Source organism: Cornus florida, unplaced genomic scaffold, assembly GCF_030987335.1.
Source record: "Cornus florida cultivar Cherokee Brave unplaced genomic scaffold, ASM3098733v1 CherokeeBrave_3.0.0_Hap2_Chr11, whole genome shotgun sequence".
In the NCBI taxonomy this organism is placed as follows: domain Eukaryota; kingdom Viridiplantae; phylum Streptophyta; class Magnoliopsida; order Cornales; family Cornaceae; genus Cornus; species Cornus florida.
This window is the reverse complement of record NW_026775581.1, coordinates 75,905,496-75,928,983: the sequence shown is the minus strand read 5'-3', so window position 1 is coordinate 75,928,983 and position 23,488 is coordinate 75,905,496. Positions and strand designations below refer to the sequence as shown.

At 34.2% G+C, this 23,488-nt stretch overlaps 3 protein-coding genes across 3 annotated transcripts; all 3 read right to left on the bottom strand.

Annotated features, from left to right (window-relative positions):
* On the bottom strand, positions 1-9,794 carry LOC132283735 (nucleoid-associated protein At4g30620, chloroplastic-like). The gene is made up of 7 exons (XM_059785746.1): positions 9,562-9,794; positions 5,192-5,343; positions 3,311-3,411; positions 3,154-3,193; positions 2,500-2,571; positions 602-658; positions 1-498 (listed from the first exon to the last, which is right to left on the bottom strand). The coding sequence occupies exons 1-7, from the start codon at positions 9,650-9,652 to the stop codon at positions 427-429; spliced, it is 585 nt and encodes a 194-aa protein (XP_059641729.1). The 5' UTR covers positions 9,653-9,794; the 3' UTR covers positions 1-426.
* Positions 9,795-11,162: 1,368 nt separating this feature from the next.
* Positions 11,163-15,477, bottom strand: LOC132283734 (pentatricopeptide repeat-containing protein At4g31850, chloroplastic). Its single transcript, XM_059785745.1, has 2 exons — positions 11,726-15,477; positions 11,163-11,564 (listed from the first exon to the last, which is right to left on the bottom strand). Exon 1 carries the CDS (start codon positions 15,133-15,135, stop codon positions 11,797-11,799), a length of 3,339 nt encoding a protein of 1,112 aa, XP_059641728.1. The 5' UTR covers positions 15,136-15,477; the 3' UTR covers positions 11,163-11,564; positions 11,726-11,796.
* A 1,071-nt stretch (positions 15,478-16,548) lies between these two features.
* On the bottom strand, positions 16,549-21,632 carry LOC132286738 (uncharacterized). The gene is made up of 5 exons (XM_059789116.1): positions 21,398-21,632; positions 20,699-21,246; positions 20,531-20,596; positions 20,367-20,438; positions 16,549-17,663 (listed from the first exon to the last, which is right to left on the bottom strand). The coding sequence occupies exons 1-5, from the start codon at positions 21,465-21,467 to the stop codon at positions 16,902-16,904; spliced, it is 1,518 nt and encodes a 505-aa protein (XP_059645099.1). The 5' UTR covers positions 21,468-21,632; the 3' UTR covers positions 16,549-16,901.
* Positions 21,633-23,488: the final 1,856 nt, after the last annotated feature.

Here is a 23,488-nt window from a genome sequence, read left to right as displayed (position 1 = left end):
TTACTGAAAAGTAAAAACTTCGCACTAAAATCACTATTGTTCCAAGAAAACTTATTGAAGAGAGGATGTTTTAGGCCAGCTAACATAGCATGGTCGATACAAGTTAGAATCTCTTTTTTTCTTGGCCAACAAAGCTTCTACACAAAAATAAACGGAACTTCAGAGTCTTGGGTATGAAGCGCCTGCAGCAACTGCTTCAATTTGGTTCTTGTTCCAACTCTGAGAATTTGGACAATCTTGTCTGCGCGAAAATGAGATGTTTGGCATTCCAAATCAGAAATAACTACAAAATGCATCATGTCTAAAATTGATGTGTTGATAATAGCCGAGTCGCATCACATATGGCCACCATGACAATACATATGGCCACCATGACGAGAGACGAGAGTTGTACACAAGATCACATCTTATCTTCATCAATAAATTTTACTTCAATCCCTCTAGGCCTTGTGGCATTCCTAAGCTCTGGGCAAGATTACTCATTCTCTCCTTCATGGCCTGACAGAAACAGAAATGCTATTAATGGTCAAACTCCTATATGTGAGGGGAAATGAGAGAGCTTTGGCTTGATAATTTGATTACAATGTGAAATGGTTCGCACCTGGACACTCTTCTGGTGTGCATCCTGGTATGCCTCGGTCACTAGGAGGGAAAGTTTCTGCACAAAGTACAAGAATAAATAAATAGATAATAGAGGCTAATAAATCCCAATTCCAGTAATAAACTACTATTATTACTACGTTTTTGTTATTATTGGACAACAAACCAAAACAAAAAACGAAAAAATAAATAAATAAATTATAATAATATGAGCAATGACAATGAAAACAACAATAGTAGCAAGAGTGGGAGAAGAGGGGAAAGGAAGGAAGATCCGTGATAACACTTGATTGGGTCAAATTTTGCATCATCCAGTTTAGCTGATCTTTGAAGTAAATATCAATTAGATAAACAGGTTCTAGAAAGCAAGAATTAGAGAGAGAATCTTTGTTGTTGAGATTCTATTATAAGATGCAGTTCTCTTATCAATTAATTGCCACAAGAATGAATACCACTGGAGTTGGAACAAAGTTGATTTTATCCGCTATTAATCTCAACAACGCAACCAGTCATCATTATTAGGTATAAGAATTGACTGTTATAACAGTATATTACAAGCAACCCAAAAGATCCAGATTCATTTTTATTTTTTTTTATATAAGTAAGATCCAGATTCAGTTTTCAAAGTTTAAGAACTTCAGATCTTACTTTTTGTGATATGATCTCATATAATTTAATATCAGATCCCAATTGGCAAATAGCTGATTACAGATTTTAACTATTAAACAATACTTTCTCGCTACAAGTGTCATTTCCTCTTTGGTGAGTTAATATTGCAGAAGAAGATGTTATTTGATTTCCTTTAGCACATTTTGGATTGGCTACAAAGAGGCTAGAACACTTGGGCTCAGATATCAAATTGATTAGATACTTACGCTTACTGGGAGATGATGCAAAAAATGACGCCCATAAAAGAAAGAACAAATTAGGAAATTATCTGACCAGCAACCAGGACAAGTCAATTACAACTTTCACATTACATATCACAGATTTATAGAATTGAAGATTGCCTGCTTTTATCTGATAAAAGATTGGAGTCCACAAGATGATATATATGTACTTTCTGAAAAACTTTAACCAATAATGTCCAAGTTCATATTAAGTAAATCATGCAAGTTTTCATTTAGCACGCATATGCAGCCTTGGTGAATTAATCAAATTTCTAATAAAGATAAATAAAAATAGTGAAAAATGCATTTCCTGTTAGAGTCCAAATAAGAAGTTTTCCGCTTTTTGTGGAAATTTTTAAAAAAACAATACATAATTTTATAATTTGATATATAATTAATGATTTGGTTCAACCTAACACCACTGTTATTTGCAGAATGACATCAATTTTCAATCATGAGCACACTTTAGGCCAAGGACCAGAGCTAGTGAATTTGAGTCTAGTAAACATTTAAATTATACTTGTAACAGTAGCAAGTGAAATAATAATGATATCAGTGACTCAATTAGAAATGAGTAGTAGATTCCTGATGTACAAAAAAGTATGAAGAACTGAAGGTGGTCCTTAAATTAATGGCAGACAACAACTTTGCAAGTACTGCTGTCAGAAAATGGAAAAATAAATAAAATAATAAATCCAGGCACTTAAAAGTAATTGGTAGAATGAAACATGGGGAAAGAAATTTATGCCAAAAATCTGTGACACTAGGGACACTATCAATATTGTCTCCAATAAATATGGGTCTATAGATATACTCTCTTAGAGGTTTAAGTATTGCATTATGAACTATCGTAAGTGTCACATCTGAAAGAATAAGAAATTATAATTTAGCCTGGTGTTGCAAGGCATGATGCTGAAGAATCAGGTAGGCATGACTGACAATAGTTAAGGATCTTAGGAAGATTGCAACAAAGAAGGAAACCCAGATGCAGTAAATTTTGTTCACTTACTTCAGCTCCTAACTCCATTGCAGCCTCAGTTACCTCAGTTCGCACAGGCTGCTGGTTACCAGAAAGTGTTACCTGCAAAAGAAGAGCCCAATGAAAAAATAGAAGTTTTCTTTGAACATTATTGAAGTGAATCCTGCACTACTGCTGAGGAAAATGAGCGAAAACTAATTAATAGTCACAAAGCAGGACTTCCCGAATTACATGGCCTGGACGGGAGTTTAGATGTCCCTTTTGGAACAAGAAATGTTCCAAACAGGATTTGAAGGAACGCATTAATTTGAAAAGACTCATTAATAAACAGAACTGTAGTCAAAAGAAAAGTCAGAGATGTGATCTAAAAGAAAAGTCAAAGATGCCGAAAGGTGGTTATTTAAAACCTAAAGGACCAAATCAGAAGGGCAAAATGAAATTGATACAAATTATATATATTAAAAATAATAAATAAATAAATAAGAGGATAAAAAAGGAGGCAAAAAAATTAGTTATCCACTTTAGAGATTCAAAAACATGTTAACCTAGGTTGATAAAAACTGAACTGAATTTATGATCAATTAACAGCAACTGAACCAATTCCAGAAACAAACTTATGTATACGTGATATGACTTGCAGGTTAACTTACAAACACAGACAAAGAAAAAATGGGAAAATCATACCTTTATTAGTTCACCTTCGCAGTAACCATCAAACTCTGCTCTGTAAAATCATAACAAAAATAGCAAAAAATATATAAAACGACCAGAGCAACACGTCTGCCTAATTGGACAAACAGAACATAAAATGAAAATAAGAACAGATCCCAGTAATTCATACGCAGCAAGTTCCTTTTGCACACGAACTGCCTCAACTTGGACTACCATCTGGGCTTTCTTAACAGTCTCGTACAGATTTTGCATATTACCCAATATTCCAGCCTATAATTAAGTAACATGACAGTAAGATCATTGCCAACCATTAAATATGAAATTTTAACAGTTAAGTACAAATATATAGAAAGAACCAACATAATGTGTTATAGGTCTAATTTTGTTTCTGGGAGAATCTGTGGTGAGATAGCAGACACTAGATAATTATTTCCCTTGTCTTGTTAAAAATTTCATCTTCATGGGACTCCTACTATTAAGCCATGTAACATAGACTCTTCAAAAGTATGTGAAGTACCCTTGTTGGACACACAATTACTCAAACATGGATATGGGATATGTGTCCTACACTTTTTTTCATTGGACATGCATCTAAAGCCGTATTCAATAATTCAATTTTATTCTATCATTTGCTTCAAAATGAATGAAATGCCTATATTGAAAACTATATGACACAAAGACATTATTTTACTCCAAAAAGTAAAACAAAAATAGTAAATAGTAATCATTATTATTCTTCCTTTCTAAGAAAGACGATCTAACTCTTCCTCAATGTGCATGACTGAATTGAAAAACTAAAGGCAACGGTCTTGTGGGGTTATCGGCTCACAAGAGAGCTCTTTAGTCCGGATATATGCCTTCTTAAAATAAATAAAAAATAAAGTAATAAGAACTCCAACCACCATTTATTCATTGACTTTCCACTTATGCTACGGCAAAGACTCCTTGCATCTATTGGAGTTCATTGCAGTGCCCTCAATGGAGATTTAGTCGTTTACTTGATAACTCTTTTGGAGGATTCAGGAAAACTTGAAAGGTGTTAGAGATCATTGATTTGGGTTAGTTTGGATATAGAAAGGAACAAATTAAATTTCAACGACAAGTTCACTATGCAAGAAAAGCTTGAGATAACGCTTCTCTTTTTGGCATCCCTTACGGTATTTATTGCGCGGGAATGCTTTTGAGCCTTCATCAATACGAAAACTTGGATAGCAGTGACCACCTCCTGGGCCCAAACAAGGTTATCTTAGGTGCTTCCAAGCTTCCCATTAGGAGGAAAACCAATTTCGATGTCAATGATTCCTCTCTTAGAAATACATGGAAGCTTGGTTAGGAGGTTGATTAAGCACTATGCCTTGGAAGTACACAAATTAGACGACAGATATCATGGATGACTGTAACTTGGGCAGAAGATATTAGTTGGATATAGGTCAGCCAGCAAAGAGCCAGATTGTGTAGCCAAAAGGGGCATAATCACCTTCAAATAGTGAAGAGGGCCTTTCAGTCCTCCTTGATGTTTGCTGCTGGTGAATGGTTTTTTGGGTATGCAGTTAAATTAACCTTATTCGCTATTTGTTTCTCGTAGTCTTAGTTTCCACTATCCTTTGTTTCTCAGTCTTCTCTCCCTAATGATATTCCTGGTCCCAATCCTTCCAAAAAACAAAAACAAAGGAACACGCATGTTGTGCCGGAGCTTTCCAACAGGCTTACATATCTATATGTATTGCTATATCCACTCAATGTATTATACAGAAGTTAAAGTTCATAGGGAATAAGTAAAATAATATATAACTGGAAAGAAGACCTTCATAATATCAAATAGAAAAAGATGTAAAGGTGAACAAACTTTCAGAAATGAATCAAGCATATATATGAACATTTGATTTCACTTAATGATGAGTATTGCTCATCTAGAATGTGAAATTTATTTTATAGGAGCTCAAGGAATTAAAATCCGCTCAGCATCAAAAGTGAAAAATAAAATAAAAAATACCCAACAGAAAATGCGGCTTAATGAAATTTCCAACTGATAAGAGAGAATCAACAGAACCTTTGATGGGGAATCATCACTCTTGTCATTACTTTCCTTTTTCCCTCCAAATAAACCATGTACACAAAGAGATCTGTGGGTCTTAGCAGTCTTACTACCAGGCCATGATAGAACAGAAAGACCAACTGTATTTGCTTTTGCGTTTAGTTTACCTATAAAGAAATTAGGAATTAATGTTATATCTCACATCAAGGATCATTCAACCAAGCCTGCAAGAATAAATGTTACTTATGAAGGAATAAAAAACAAAAAAAACTTTATGTATTAGGGAAAAAAATACAAAGAAACTAAAAATGCAATCATTTTATCCAACAAGGTATTAAAATTTGCATACAACTTTAAGTAAAATAAAATAAATGAGCGTATTACTTCTTTTCTTTTTATTTGAGATGTTTGTTTGCAGTTCAAGTGCTTTTTCTCTTTTCCTTGTTTGTCAGAGAAGGGGCTTATAAATGCCACCCCTGTTAGTCGATCTTAAGATCTGGAAAAATGACTAAATCTGATATCTCATCCATGTTCTTCCATTGAAATATTGAATATGATTATAGGATAACCATTAGTATTAGTCTTGGTCTTGTTCATGGCCATGTTTGGCAAGTACACTATGAATCAGATAGTGAAAATTTGTTAGGATTACCAACTACAGTATGACATACCAGGCTAGACAATTCAAGTACTCTGGGTATAACATTATCCTTAGAGGTGTTGTGTCCCCTAAATAAAATAGCCTGGGTAATTGATACCTATGGGTTGTAAATCCCTATAATCACAATGGCCACATGAAATGGCTAGATAGTCTGATCCCAACCAATTGGGTTTACAAAGTGAGATCCTAGAAATTGTTGTGACCCCTTCCAATACAGCTTCAAGTTGGGTCATTTTAGCTCAAAATGGATATTCTACATATGATCTACAAATGTAAATTTGCATTTGTATGTATACTTCTAGTAACAATATCAGATTGGATATGCTCATAACTATAGGTTTGTAATAATATCACGTCGTCCAGTGACAATAATAATATATTTTTTTTTTTGATAAGTAGTGACAATAATAATATAATGCCACTAAAGAATAGATCATCCAATTGCAACCTTAATATTAGTTTATATGAATAATATGTAGTAATAAATATATAAAAGTTATAAACTTTTGTATTTCGGGTTACTCAGGTTAGTAAAGCCTTTGCCCAAATCCCACCCAAAATAAAATTATAATAACTGATATTAAATAATTTATAAACAAAATGATAAAAAATAAAATTTTGATTCATTTCCAAATTATAATACAAAGAACATTGTTGAACCCACAAGTTTGGGTAGTTTTATTTCAAGTTAAATATATATATAGTTTCAATATGTAATGCATATACTATAGAATCTGTTAAGAAGTTACTGAAATTTTGAACAATCTGACCAACCTGAAAAACCATCAAACCTAGTAGAGTGTGGTGCAGGTTAAGATGCAATGGGTTTCTTGGGACTTGGGCTTCATGTGGGCTGAGGTATTAGTATCTTGGGTTTGGTGTGGGCTGACCCCTTTGCCCGCCCAAGTCTCACCCCTATTTTAGGTTGGGTTGTGCTATTCTTTATTGCACCAATCCTTCTGATGATAGCTTCAAGTTGGGTTTAGCTATAACAGTAGCTTGCATCAACTTATCATGAACTTGTATATTTTTAAATACCATTGCCTTGCTTGGTTGTGAATGTGTACGCACTTCTTATTGATTGGTATGCATTTGTTCATTCACACAATTATTTGTCAACGTGATACCATTCATTTTACATGAACTGTATTAGGGATTTTGGTAGAGAGTAACCAGTTATCTAATAAACTTGCATTGTAAATTATTTAAGCATCTCTACTTATTGTGCTATCGAGCTTATTCCATTTATTGAATCATTGATTGATATTTCAGGTTAAAGGAGGAACAGATAAGATTGCATACCATTACTTAACTTGAGCCTTTCATTCTAAGAAGCACGGACACGGATACGACACGACACGGACACGGCGACACGGCAAATCTAAAAAAATTAGGACACAGACATGGCGAGGACACGGCGAATATAGTGTGTGTGTGTGTGTGTGTGTGTGTGATGTAGTACTTTAAAAATTACTAAGTGTTATTATTTTTCATCAACCTCACAATGAAAAAAAAAAAACACAAATCATAACTCATAACTAATAAACTATAAAAGAACAATGTTGCATAGTTATAAAACCAAATAAAAAACAAGACATTAGAATAATAACTAGTATCATTTAATCATCATTGCAACTTTACTCCAAATACAAAAGCACAGACAGAAAGGAATATTAACATTCATGACTGTTTAACATTCAGGACATTACCGTTAGCATTTAACATTCACAAAAACCTAAAGGCTAGTCCCCAAAAAAGATACAAAAACAAGTCAGTGTACTATCATCTATTCCCATCCACCATTTGATCTAGGACTTTTACCATTTACAATACCAAAAGGGTAGTACAAAACAAAAAACAGAACATATCAGCATTAAAAAAATAAAATAAAATCCAGACACGTGTGTCCGCAGAATGTCCGAGTCGTATCCGTGTCGTGTTCGAGCCGTGTCCGAAAATTAAAAAAAATTCCAGACACGTTTTTTGGTGTGTCCGACACGTATCGGGGCGTGTCCTACGCGTGTCCATGTCCGACACGTGTCGGACACGGATTCTTCGCCCATTTTGGTGTGTCCGTGTTTCCTAGCTTTCATTATTATTTTTCAAATTTATGATGCATTACTTGAGCAAAGAGTCTTGGGATTGTAAATTTTTTCGTTATGATTGTGAAATGCAATTGTGGTTTAGGAAATTTTTTGGTCTTTGTCTTCACTTACATTTTGGTATTTATTTTGATTGAAGTTTCTATTCAAATGAAGCAATGGGAATCGTATTGCCATTTATTTAATGCAATTAGACTCAATTGATTCCCTTGTTGAGTAGGAAAATTCTGAGATTCTTTGTTGAGGTTTCACACCACATTAGTTATTACATTACTTCCGTATAACCTAAAAGATGCACGCCTAGAGAGGATACTTTCTGATTTAAAATAGAGTTACATTGTGATACATACTGATAAAAGTAAATAAGCAGGAGAAAACTAGAACCAGAGAGAATTCTCCTAGCAATTTGTATCAAAGATGGACCACATTGAATCAAATCGTAAAGTTTGAATGACTGATAATAAGATTTTAACAATTAAGTAGCATGAACAATAATAACTGAATAGTTCATCCCAAACCTTTCCCCATACTTGCAAGGACAATGAAGAAGTGGACGAGCCCCAATCAAATTTATCAACGGATGGGAGACCCATTTAGGCATGCCATCGGATTGGATAAATATCAGATTGGACTATGTCCTAATCTGATTATAGAAAAAATAAAATAAATAAAAATTGCAATTTGATCCAATCTAATAATCCAACAGATTACTCATCATCAGATCCACATCTGCTTTGCTATTTTTGTCGGATATCCAATTCAATAATCTGATCTAATCTAATAATTACTTATTGACTTATTAAAGGAAAATATTTTTGTTCTTTCAATTTGCATGAAGAACTCAAAGAATTTACCATCTTATCATATATATAACATTTTACCCAGACAAATCAAACGGTAGATATAATACATTATTGAATATATTATATTTGGTCGGATCAAATTTTTATTAAATCGAACTGACCTTAATCCAATCTGATTTAGTGGTATGACGAATTATTAGATTTGGAACATTAGCGGATTATCGAATTAGATATTCTAATCCATATCCAACTTATCTAATCCGATTCGGATCGGAATTCAATTATAATTCCGATCCATTGAAAGCATGCCATAAATAAAGGCCTTAACATACACTTTCCCTCCCCTACCAAATCGTTATATATCAATACTTAAACAATCATAAAAAAACAAAACAAAAAAAAAATCCCTATTCTGTAATATTATTGCATCATCTATGAAGCTTTAGAAGTATCCAAAGTTTTATCAATGGAACCAAGAAATTAAAATTCTATTAAAAGCCCAGAAATTACATCTCAGGACACACTTTGTGAAACACAAAATTAGCAGCAAATCCTAATTTCAGGTGCATACAGTTCCAAAATGATTCATTGTATCCATTATGTAAGAACCCTACCAGGTTAACAATTCGTGAAATAAAAAAAATGTAAAATAAATGAAATTGAGAAAGACTATAGATAGTTGTGTGTGTACAGATGTATATAATAAATAAATGCATTCACAATTTACATAAAAATACATACAATCCACGCTAGAAAGCTAAAGAAGGGCAAGTGATTCGAAGAAACAATACAGACGAGAGACAGAGAGAAGGAGCTTACAGAATGAGAATGAAGAGCTAAAGTTGTTGTGGTTGCTTAGCAGGTAGCAGTTCGAAAATTGTGCGGTTAGGGCACTAGGAAACGCCGCCATTGATATGAAGAACAAAATTGCTGCGTGAGAGTTTAGGGAGAGAGATGGGGAAAGAAGGTCTCAGGAACCGGAAGCAGCGATTTCAGCTGAGAGAGAGAAAGATGGGAAAAATGTGATTTTGTACTTCGAAGATATTATTAATCAGTTCAGCTCTTTTCTCTCGCCTTTTGATTCCGATTCAGGTGGGTATCTTTAGAACCTTAGATTTAAAATATAAAATTAAAAAATATAAATAAAAACTAAAAATATAAATATATCACAATTATTTAAAAAATTGCAACACGATTCTGAGGCTTATTTGTCACATACAGAGCATGCAACACAAACAAAATCGAAGTTGCTATCCCATCAATTGATGATGCAAAACCATCATTTAATTTCTTTTTCAAATTATTTTGCAGACTAAAATAAATTGTGTTGCATGCTCTCAAAATAAGTGTCTTACGTACCTGAACAGAGTCATCGTATGTTCAAAGGAAGCACATATTGAACTTGGCTCATTATATTATATATGATTATGTCTAAATTTATATATATAATATATAAAAATTTGTATCTCAGGCCTGTCCTAAACTATTATAATTTCTAAAGTTTTTATTTTTTTTATTTTTTTTCTCTTCTTAAATTCTTTTAATTTTCTTTAAAAATGAAAATAAAATTTCTCTACTTCAATCACATTCTAATTCTTTTTCTTTTCAAAGTTATTTCATTTTTCTTTTCATTTTCTTCTTCTTATCTAAAATTTTTTTTCTTTTCTTTTTTTTTTTTTAACACTGCGTCGTAGAATTGAAATTCTAGCTCTGCTTACAATACAAAACAAAACAAAAGTAACTGTAATATAATTCAGACTAGATAGACAATTGGGTGCTTGAAGAGACTGGATATCACCCACAGTCGATAAAAAAATGAACATAGAAATGAAGTCACGAACCCAAATAAATTATTTTTTTATTTTTTGAAAGACATGCAACAGCACATTTGGGTAAAAGCTAATATAGGGCAGACTTGGCATTTATAGGAGAGTGGTTGAGTTAGAGGTTCAATTTCAAAAGACATGTCAGAAAATAACAATCTTAGAAGAAGATTATAAGAGAAAAAAGAGAATGTTAGGTTTCATTTTTTGAGAATAGTTTTTTATTTTTTAAAAATTAAAAAACATGAAAATTATCACACTAAATTAAAAATGACATATTTTTAAATGCTACATTAGGCGGCACCAAATTAGTGTTGTGGATTTCAAATTGGAGCGCCGCCAAACATAACAAAAGCAATTTTAGAAAACTGAGCCAACAGACTCTAAAACCTATCGTTTATATAGAAGGTAGGAGGTATCTGGATTTGCTTTTCACACCCCTATAAAATTGGGTATTAAACTCTTAGAAATTATTCCATGACCTTAAACGTCGGAGGAATTTATTTTCTAGTTTTTTCTAGCCAATTTGTATCTGCAATAGTTGCCTCAAGAAGACAGATAGTTCAACCAGATACAGATTAGTGGCTTACGTAGACATTATTCACAATACAAATCATGTTATATCTAGGTACAGAACTGATTGTATAGAAGCATGTTGTTACAAATTGAACTGCTATTCCAGATTTACTGATAACCTAATCCATAAAATTTTGAACAAGGATGAATCAAGGTGGCATTTACACATTTGGATTGATGCTACACAACAGAAGCTAAAGGGTATGATTTACAATAATCGAATATTTACATCCTCGTGGACATAAAGTACACCTTAATTGCCCTGGACCGGTTTCCATGGAATGTTTCGTGAGTTGAAACAAGGTAGCAATATCACCACCCGACCTTGCAGATGCATCTAGGTCCACCTCATATAAAATGAGCAGCCTCAGAATGCAAATTTTCATGACCGTGGCAAGAAAGTACAATCAGGCTAACGAACCCCTGGAACCAAGTTTAAGCAAAATTACTACGTATGTGAGTGAGAGAACACCGAGTCAGAATGAATAAATGAATGGTATTGAAACTGGAAAAGAGTTCATACGAGAATACATTCAGTAATGTATATAAGATAAATTTCAAGAAGAGATCAAAAAGAAATGTACCTAGTATGCCTTGAGTACAAAATTCTGAAGTACAATGAGCAGCCCTTGTCCCTTGAAGAACCTCAAAATTGTCAAGCTTGATTAGGAAGCTGTTGAAATGTGCCAGTGTTGGGGCTACAGCCCCCAACCATCATCTTCTTATAGACTGCAAATGCACGATCAGGATTCCCTGACACGCTATACCCTCGAATGAGAGCATTATATGTGAAGACATTAGGTTTAAGGCCCTTAAGTTGGAGTTCTTCATACATCTTCCCTGCTTCCTCTACCATTCCAACAATCCCGAGATTGAGTATCAAGGAATTGTAGGTGTAAAGGTTAGGACTGATCCGTCTACACCTCATCTCATCAAAAAGGGAGAGAGCTTCATCTACTCTTTTAGATCTTCCAAGGCCATTAATCATAAGGTTATAAGATATTAAATCAGGATCAAGGCCACTTGTCTTTAGTTCCTCAAAGTAGTGCATAGCATCCTCCACTTTCCCCGCCATGCAGAGGCAATCTACAAGAACAGTGTAGGACTTCAAATCTGGTCTTATTCCCTCTTTAAGCATCCTATCAAACAACTCACAAGATGTTTCCACATCACCCATTTTCCCAAATCCATTTATAAGAATATTGTAGATAGCACAGTTCGGTTTGCACCCATAATTAATCATCTCCTCAAAGAAATTCTTAGCTTCGTCCAATTTTCCCAGCTTCAAGAGACCATCTATGAGAGGACCGTAAGTACAAGGAGTCGGAGAGAAATCTCCACTCATAAGATCATAGTACAAATCTATGGCTTTTTCTATACTATTAGACTTCACAAGACCGGAGATGAGTATGTTCTGAGTTATGGTGTTAGGCTTACATCCCCTGGAGAGCATCTCTTGATAGAGTTCAAAAAGTTCATTGACTCTCCCAGACTTCCCGAGATCATGAAGCAAAAAGTTGTAGGTGAAAACATCTGGAGCACAACCAGCATCTTTCATATCCTTAAAAAGATTCCAAGCCATTTCAGTAAGATGAATATCAAGAAGCCCCTCAATTAAAGGATTATATGCTTCCGGGGTTGGTTGAACTGCATAGCTTTTTGTAAACTTGACAAATAGCTCATGAGCATCAATGGCTTTCTTATGCTTGCACAATACCCTAATAAGAGGTACCATGACTGATTGGTCTCTGCAAATTCCATCTGACACCAATCTCTCAACAAACAAAATGGAATCTTCTAATGCAGCTTCACTCAAAATCCCTTCCACAATATCTTCCCAAAAATGGCTGTCTGTCTGCTTCCTATCCTGATGAGTGAAGTCCTCAATGATTTTGAAAGCATCTTCAATCCGACCATCTTTCACAACGCAAGGAAGCAGGGTGCACAAAGTTATATAATCGGGGTAGAGTATTTTCTTCATCTGATGGAAGAACCAGAATGCATCACTAACTCTGTTTTCTTTAGCCAGTCCATAAATGACAGTGTTAAAAGTAAAAACATCAGGACTGCAATTCATTCCTGTCATCTGATAGAGCATCTTCAGGGCCAAATCAACCTCTTCATTCTTGCAAAGACAATCTAGAAGTGTATTGAAAGTAATTGTGTTCGGAGGGCAGTGATGCTTAGACATGCTATTAAACAATTCAATGGCCTCTTGGACTCTGCCTTCTTTCCCTAATCCAGCTAGTAATGTGTTGAAGGTTACAACCGTTGGAGAAAGTCTCATCTCCTTCAATCTGTAAAACATTGCCCATGCCTCATCTACCCGATCAGCTTTATAAAGTGTGTCGATCAAAGAATTGATATTAACAACATCTGGGCAACAGCCGCTTGCCATCATTTCAGAGAGTAACTGAATGGCTTCATCTATTTTCCCTGCCTTTTTATAGCACTTCATCATCATGTTGTAACTTATCGAGTCCGGAGCAAGCCCACTATTTTTAAGTCCATTGAAAATATTTTTCGCCTCCCCAAACCTACCCATTTCTGCAAGACTATACAAAGATGCATTGCAAGCAACAATATTAGGAACAATTCCACGATCTTTCATCTTCTCAAAGGTTTTAAGAGCATTTTCAGGCTCTCCAGACTTTCCATAATAGTCGATGAAGAGGATGTATGTGTAGGCAGTAGGTTCAACACCAAGATATTCCATGCTATTACAAAGTTCTAGTGCTTCATCCAATCTATTTACTCTCAAAAGCCCCCCAATTAACGCATTATAAGTATGAAGATTAGGCAAGATCCCTTGATTTCTCATGGAATTCAATGTAACAAATGCTTCGTCAACCTTCCTGGCTTTGCATAAAGCATCAACAAGTATTGTGAAAGTAACAGTATCTGCAGCATAACCATCAGCCTCCATCTCGCTCCAAAATTCTCTTACTGTGTCCAAGTCCCCACAGTCACTGAACTTGTCCATTAAAGTGATATAAGTCACTCTATCAGGCTTTTGACTGCTAGATTTCATCTTTATAAACACTTCCTTAGCACTATCAAGTTTTCCTGCATTACAAAGAGCATCAATGAGAACTGTGTAGGTAATGACATCAGGTCCACAACCCTCGTCATCCATTCTCTTTAATATGCTGCAAGCTTCGTTAATTTTCCCAGCCCTCCCAAGTACTCTAATGCATATAGTGAAGGTGTACACATTTGGCCTCAAACCCAAGCTTTCCATCTCGTTTAACAAACCCATGACAGTTCCAATGTCCCTTCTCTTCCCGGACGCTACCATAAGCGCAGAGTAAGTTTTCAGACTAGGCTTAATCCCTTCTGAGACCACTCTTCTATAAACCTCCAAGGCCTCCTTACACCACCCTGATTGAAGCAGCAAATGGATCAACCCATTGTATGAATAGCCATTTAAAACAAACCCGGCTTTCTTCATCCGCTCAAGCGCAAATGGGGCTTGGCGAATCCCTCCCCTTACATGAAGGACCTTAAATATCGTCAAATAAGTAGTCAAATTCCTATTTATGATTTGCTTTTGCATCAAATCAAACACAACCACCATATCATCCACCCGCCGATGAACCCTCAATAGCTCAAGCATGTAATTACAGGTTTCAGTGGTGTGAGAAACACTGGGCAGCTCAGCAACTGACTTGAAAAACGAAAATGCCCCAATTGGGTCCGAAATCGACTCTAAAACCCGAATAACTTCCTCAGAAGACATGCCATTTTTGGGCTTCCCATTCACCACCATCACATCATGTGAACTTTTCACCAGAAACCCATTGACACCCACATGTTTTTTCCTATGTTTCTTCCAATTCACCTTAGACCCAAATGACAATACCTTCAAATTTCCAAAATTTCTTCCTCCTAGTGACCCATTACAAGTAGAAGCAAAGGGTTTACTATCACTTACAGCAGTATACTGAAAATTACTACAGCAAATCCTTGAGGAGCAGAGTATAATCACAGCCATATATGAATTATCATAAACAATTCAATTCAATGAACATAAAGCTGTGAAGTGCATATAAATTAGACATCTTTGGTGCTATGCATGATTGTTGTTTGTTGAATTGCGTAAGAGAAAACTAAATAATGTAGAAACAAAGATGGGTTTGTATGCTTACCAATTTCAGAGAGAGAGAATGAGAGAGGTTTTATCGGTTAAACGAGGACTTCGTGGACAGAAGTATCCGTTGTTGGCTGCTTTTGGATATTTTGAGTTCTATGGCGTCTCTCGTATGACGAGCATTATTACATGTTATGTTTTGTAATGACATCAATATTACACAATGTTAGATTTTTTCTCTTTCTTTTCTTTTCTTTTCTTTTTTTTTTTTTCCTGTTTTTCTTTTCTTTATTTATTTATTTACCTGAATTCCATTCTTTTATCTAAATTATTTTTATTTTTCTGTTTTTTGGGACTTCGATTTTATTTTGCTTCTCTATTAAGGAACTGTGACTGCTCTCTCTAAATCTGTTATATATCTCATTGATGTTCATATGTGGTCTCCACTTGCTTTCTTAAGTTGTTTGGCCTTTCTTGATTTGTTTGGATTATGGGTTTCTATATTTAAATTTTATTTCAAATGTATTTTTTTTTTCAGAAGGTAGTTAAATGTATCTTCTCCATTTAAAATTCGAAATTCACATTTAACATAAGTTATTGCAAAAACCTTTTAATCTTTTTAACCCTCCAATATGTTATGTCCCAGGGATATCAAAGAAACTAAAACACTTTATTGACCAAAATTTTCTTTACGCATAGGCTGTTGGAATAAATTTTCAAAATAAATAAGAACATGCAATAAAAAATAAGTTATGAAAAAATTACAATTATAAAAAATAAAACACGTGATTATAAATCAATAATTACATTTTAAACATTTAAATTAATACAAACAAGGATAAAAATTATTGTCATCTTTGCCTCGTCCATATGAATTATCTCCTTCCAACTTTTCTGTTACATTCCTTATAAAAAACAGTAGGCGAATCTACCATAAAGTTAAAACTGTGATAATCATTTTGCTCAAAACACCTCTCACAAACACCGTTTCAAACTTAACGAGCCATTTCAATCACGCTTGCCTCAAGTGCCAAGATCAAATACAGTCCATCATTCAACCCTAAATACTGTAAATAACTTCACTAAGATCTTGAAACCTATTACTAAATTTCAATAAAACTTGTCTTGAACCAACTATTCAACTTCAGATGCATCTTTGACTGAACTCATAATGTTGCCAAGCTCAAATAGATCAATTCACCACCATATCTCCCTACATAAATAAGTTTGTTAAAATCCCTGAAACCTATTTGTAGGAAGTAGGCAAACCATTCATCAACATTCTGTTTGACATCCGAGAAAATTAAATAGAAAATGATCAAAATATTACTTTGCATGAAATCATTGTATTAAAATGCCGATACCACAAGTCCTAAGCAACCCGAGAAATTAAGCAGCATCCTTAATTTGCCATCAACAACAAACAGGTCAGATAGGGAGACAAATAAAGGAAAGGAAAGACAACCTTTATAAAAGTATAAGATAACCTGAAATTTACCTAAGAATAAAAAAGGAATCACTTGTTTCTTACATACCTAATGTTTGGTAGAAATGCAGCATATTTAGAATGCTTTTACGAAGGAAAAAAAAAAAAAAAATCCTACTTTTTCACAACAACAATGATTCTTTCACAATGGAAGAATAATTCCCAATATGTTCTGCAAAAGGTCTTAATCTTCTATGCTGGGGCAAATCACTGCCAACTCGCCCCCATTTTCTTTCTCTTTCTCTTCCTCGTCGGAGCTTTCTCCATCTAAATCTGAGTCAGTGCTATCAAATGTTTCATCCTTTCCCTCCTTGGCTGAGGTGTCCTTGCTTTTATCAATATGCTGAATATTATCAGGCATATTTTTTATGGCTATCACACAGCCACCATTTTCCTGCAACAAGGACATGTGGTTCTCTCCCATCCTATGAGCTGTCATCGATGCTTCATTTGTTGTCCCAAAACTACACAGATTGCACCAGAACTTGAAATTGGCACTCTTCAACATCGCTGTGGTTTCATCAATTGGATACCCCTTGTTTATCTTCCACAGATCCTCTGTTTGCTGAACTTTCTCCATGTCGTCTTCCGAAACTTCCTCCTCTTCCTTTGGGCAGTTGCTTATGTACGGGTTCATACTAACAGTGCACATTGCATCTTCAATGTATTTTTCAGTTTTCTCGGGCAGAGGATCGCAATTTCTGATACTTTTGCCCAGTGCCATAGTACTTCCCCGTAATGCCCTCTCTTTTGCCTTGTGCTTCTTTCCCCGAAGGTGGTCTTTTAGACCCTCTTCACAGGGGGCTTTCACTTGACACACGGGACAGCTCCAATCCTCTTGTATCTTCTTACTCAAACCGGCTGAAGGGCTCTCGTCATCACCAGTGGCAAATCCTATTTCAAATTTTCGCTTTATCCCAGCAACACTTGAATTCATAGGCTTAACCTGATAATGATGATGATAAAGACGACAAAAATGATAATGGTGATGATCAGTCACTTGCCCAAAATAAATACTCCGTAAATAAGAAGATTATCAGAGCAATGACTCTAGAAAGAACTATATCTAGGAGTTGCTCCACAATAAACACTGATGGAATTACCAACTACTTCTTGAATAGGGACTAGGGAGTTACTATTTTTTATTTCTTCACATCAATAAGTACATAATTTTCGAAGTCATTAACTGAGTTACAGTATGAAAACAGCGAAAGTTAATAGCATTACATCGTATCTCCTCAAGCACTTGATATTCTTGCTGATTGGACCCACTATAGCCAATCCTCTCAATAAGATGTGTTCTTTAAAGAAGACAAATCAAGCAAATAACAAAATACTCAACATAGAGGTGTAATCAAACAAAAGAATTTGGATGAATAAGGCAATCTTCTTTTCCAATACCTTTTAAGGGTACCAGTGACTCAGGTGCCTCTTATTCATTAAAGCTTTTGCTTAGAACAGCAATCCTAGAGTGAAGGTCTTTTGGACCAACCATTAGAGAATGTTAGCAGAACTTTCGCTACTTTATAAAGCAGCTAAACTCATATTTATACGAATCAAAAGAATTTAGTACAAAGAAGGGCAAAGCCCACTACACTTGTTGTGATATTGACGATATATAGCTCTTAGTAGGAGCATGTTAAAGGAGAGCACAAACGATAACAACCAAAGTAAGCTTGTTCAAGCTTGCAAATAGAAGTTCTTAGTTGTAAAGTTCTACGACATTATTTCCAAATTCAAGGTGTGAATACACTTCCTAATAATCTCATAACTCCTATCCTAACCTTTACATCACCAAGAAACATGTCCATAACCAATCATGGAACAAGCTGCACAACCCACCTAACACCTGGCGATGACAAAGGGCAGTCCCAAAGTTCCCAAGCATGAAGCAACCAGACAACAAAGAAAAGATGGCAATGGACTCTTCCAATTTACAGCAATTAGGAGTGATCCAGCCCCAACAATTCATACGATTCATAATAAAAACACTTGCTATTAGCTACAGTCCTCATAAAGAACGTAAGTATAGCTCGAACATATAAGTCAACTAACTTAACTCACTAGTTTAGATGGAACTCATAACTCAATTAAGTTTGTCCAAATTATTTAGGGTAAGCTACATGAATCTTGTTTACAGTTCTGCTATGCAGAAGGCCATAACTTTAGTTACAAAAGCTATTATACATGTTCTAGCAATCTCAAGTCCTATTATATCTATTCTTGCTATCTCAATTCATATTCATTTTGGTCTTCCCTTTCCCTAGTATTACACTCAAGGTGAATTATGTTACTCTTCCTTTGTCATAGTTATTGGTCTTCTATGCATATGGTCAAACCATCTTAATTCTGGAAAAAGAGACTTAGGTAAAACAATTAGACAATCACATCACAACGGGGTAGCACTTTTCTGCTACTGAACAAAAAGATTCATCTTCAAAACAACCAATGGAAATAGTCCAGTAAAGGAGTACAACAGTAAAAGTTACTTCATAGGGTAGAGTAAGAAAAATCATTACAATTGTTTTCCATAAACCACTTTACCTACCCTAGTTGTCCAAAAACGGCCTTTTATGAGCGTGATGAATGAAAAACTAAAGAGATTGACCAGGTTGACACATTGAGGCTTCTATCAAATCTACATACATTCCCAAAATCCTTCTCTTAGTTCTTTGTGCAAGAGAACTCGAACCACAAATCATTGTTGAGAGATACCAACAAAACATTGTTTCGCATGAAGAGAACCTTAATTACACAAGAAAACCATGTACATCCAACATTTTAGATTGAGATCCTCACTTTGACTCAAACTTCGTAACCATGGACCAAAAAAATTCTCACCCATCAATTGCTTAAAGTCTTCATCCAGCACTCTCCTTAATTTGATATTCGATCTAGCCCATAATTTCTGAATTTTATATAGAGTCGAGCCAATTTGGATGAGTAGCCATTTCCTGGATACCTTAAAAATAGATTTAGACTAAATAATTGGGATATCTTGAACTAAGACAAAAGAAGATAAAAATTGCAAAAATTTCCCAAGGAATAAATTTTTTATTTAGGTCTAATATCTAAGAAAACAAATCTAATAAACTGGTAATTTAAGGAAAATCCAGTCAGTTCAAGCAAACATATCAAAATTTAGAATGAAAAACCTGGTTAGATGATTATACATAAAAAGTTGCGATGTAGCAGGGATACTTCTTTCTTTGGGCGAAAACCCTCAAATGAAAAGGGAAGTATCATCTTAAACTGGCATTTTATAAAACTGCCCAGAGGTGGCTTGAACATTATATATGTATATATCTAATCACTGAAATTGTTTGTGAAGAATGGTGTAGTTACATATAAAAATGGTTTCACTTCTTAGGCCCCATATATGATATAACTACACGCATTTGAACACTATCTAAAACTTCTAACATATTCCTCGAATCACCAAAATCACTGCATTAGCTAAAAAAGCACTCAATGCACTAGCTGAAAACAGCACCTTTCACAGGAACACGAATTCAAAGAAGAGGCAGAAATATGAAAGATTACAAAAGGCACATAGCAAACAAAACTGAAGAGAATGTGCAAGAATCAAAATTGGAAATAAAATGCTGGAATAAACATGGTTAGCAGAAGAGATTGATTAAAGACTCACCGAATTTTTTTTTCCCTTACTAAGATCAATCACTGGTTTAACCTCTAACTCATTCTTCACTTCTGGTTGCCTCTGAAAAGGCAAACAAAACAAAAGAGAATGTGTAAAAGTCAAAAATGCATATAAATAGCAGAAGAGGTTGATTAACTTGATTAGAGACTCACCGAAATTGTTTTCCTAAGATCAATCACGGGTTTAACCCCTAACCCATCCTTCACTCCTGGTTGCCTCTGAAAAGGCAAACAATACTGAAGAAAATGAGAAAAAGTAAAATTAAAAAAATAAAAAAATAAAAAAAAAAATGATGCAGAAGAGATTGATTAAAGACTCACCGAAATTGTTTTCCCCTTACTAAGATCAATCGCGGGTTTGACCTCTAACGCCCCTGGTTGCCTCTGAACAGGCAATTCACCATGAACCCCACCAACCTCACGATTTGGGTGTTTCACCAATGACATGTCTTTGTACCCAGTTTCTGGACGACCAAACACTCCACCTTCTGAGTGTTTCATCAATGACAACATGTCTTTGAACCCACTTTCTGGATGACCGAGAAATGCCAAATTTCCCTCAATCCCCAACCCATCTTGTTGATTGAAGAACTGGGATAGTAGACTGCTTCCTGAACTCAGTAGAGAAACAGGGGAATCGATCAGAGACAGCTCTCGGCTTCTCCGCATTGCAATTTCTCTCTCTAACATCAGTTCTCTCATCACCTCAGCTTCGAGTTCTCGCCGCCGTCGAAGCTCCGACATTACAATCTCTTCCCTGATCCGCCTCTTCTCAATCTCCCTCATGATCAAAGCCTCATTCACGTCAAACGGAGTACTCACAATGTCGCTCATTCGTCGAACACTTGGTGGGTTGTTCAAAAGACCAGCTAAAACAAACAAATATATAGAATCCATATAAGCAAATCATGAAACAAAACACAATAAAGAACTTATCATAAACACAAAGATAATATGTGTGTGTGTTTGTGTGAGAGAGAGAGAGAGAGTGATTAGAAAAACTTTTAGGGTTTAACGAACCACTTAATGCTTGATCGATGAAGGAGCTGCTTGAAGTTCCATCTTCTTTGGCTGCAACCTTGAACTCCATGGCCAACTTAGAGAGAGGGAAAAAAGACTTTGAAAGAGAAAGTAACAGAATAAAACGGAGAGTTGAGGGTCAGTTTTATTATTAGTATTATTATTATTATATACCCGCTACTCCAATTTAGATATAAATTTCAAAATAGATTTCTAATTTGAGAAATTTAATTCTGTAAGTAAATTTACGTTCTTTTTCAAAAGTAATTGCACACTTTATATATATATATATATATATATATTATTTGCGGAATGGCTACACATACAAAATTTCTAGATAGTTATGAAAATTCTAATAGTGACATGGCACTCTATATGCCCCCGGGCTCAAGGAAATTTCATGGAAAATTATTAAATGGTCCGGTTTGAGACCACACAATGTCACACAACAAAATGTGTCTAAAAATATATCTATTTCGAAATTATTAGATAGTTCGGTTTGAGACCATATTATCTGATAACAAAATGTGTTTAAAAATATATCTATTTCATAGAGAAATTGTGGAGTGGTTGGGTTAGGGACCACAAGTAGTTCTAACCAAAAAAATTCATGCAGATGTGCGCCTAAAAAAATTGTGTCTACTTCATGGAAAAATTATTAGATAGTCTGATTTGGGACCACACGTGGTCCTGACCAATAATAAACTGTTACGCAACCAAATGTGTCTAAAAATATTATTATTTTTAATGTATACTCCAATTTTGATATAAATTTCAAATTACTTTTCTAATTTCAAATATTGATTCCTTGTTTCAAAATATGCACCCTTTTTGGAAGTTTAATTCTGCAATTAGATTTAAATTTAAAAGTACATTTCTAATTTGAGAAAGATTTTCAAATTTATTCGCTTACATTTATTTTTTGAAATATATATTGTATAGTCAAATATCGAAAAAAAAAAATTGATATTATTTACCAAATTCCAAAATACTTTTCTAATTTGAGAAATATATTAATGTTTCAGAATATGCCCCTTTGTGGTTTTAATTCTTTAAGGAGATGCAAATTTCAAAATACTATTCTAATTTGAGAACATGTTAAAATTCAAAAGTAATGTAATAAATTTGAAATTTTAATACATCTATTTTTCAAAAACATATATTTTATTGTCAAATATCTATATAAAAAAAAAAAAAAAAAAAAAAATGATATTATTTACGAAAAAGAACATAACCTTTAGATAAACAAAACATAGAAGATTTGCAATAAATAGACGAAAAATTTAAATAGATATGAGCATCAAGTGAACTCATGTTTTCAGGAGTTGAGCATATGGTACCAACTGTGACTCCAATTGGTAATTTCACAATTTATATTTAGGATTTAAAATTTCAAATTGTTCAGTATTAAAACTAACTCTTAATTTTTTTTTTTATACCTAATTTGTATTTTAAATAGGTCAATGGTTAATTTTATTTCAATGAATATTTTCTTTAATGGGTTTTTGCGCATTTAACTATAGATATAATTTATACACACACACACATGTATATTATAATTTATAGATATATGCTTGTGCGTAAGGTCATAAAATCATCTAGAAAATGAGATTTTTCTTATATATATATATATATAAATGTATATTAATTTTAACTATTTAGAATTCAGTAATAAATGATATCATTTTACTTACAGTTTTACAACATTTTAGATGACACGTATCTTTTTAAGTAATACTCAAATTGCATTATTGAAATGCACAAAATTTTTGTAGTTTCCTACAATTTATGAAAGTAACCATAAAAGTTAAATTGGAAAACAAATAAAATCTCTATACTTCAACATTTATTTTTTATAAATAAATTGATAGAAGGCCATCACGAGCAAAGTTACTTGTAATTCAAGATGGTTATGAAAATTCTGCTCGAAACACAAGGCTAGCAAAGTAGCAAGAGCTGAAAAAAAAAAAAAAAAAAAAAAAAAAAAAAAAAAAGCTTCATGAAAAAATTATTAGATGGTCTGGTCTGGGACCACATGTGGTCCTCGTTATCGATAATATATTATCACGTGATTTTCCTAACGAATAATAC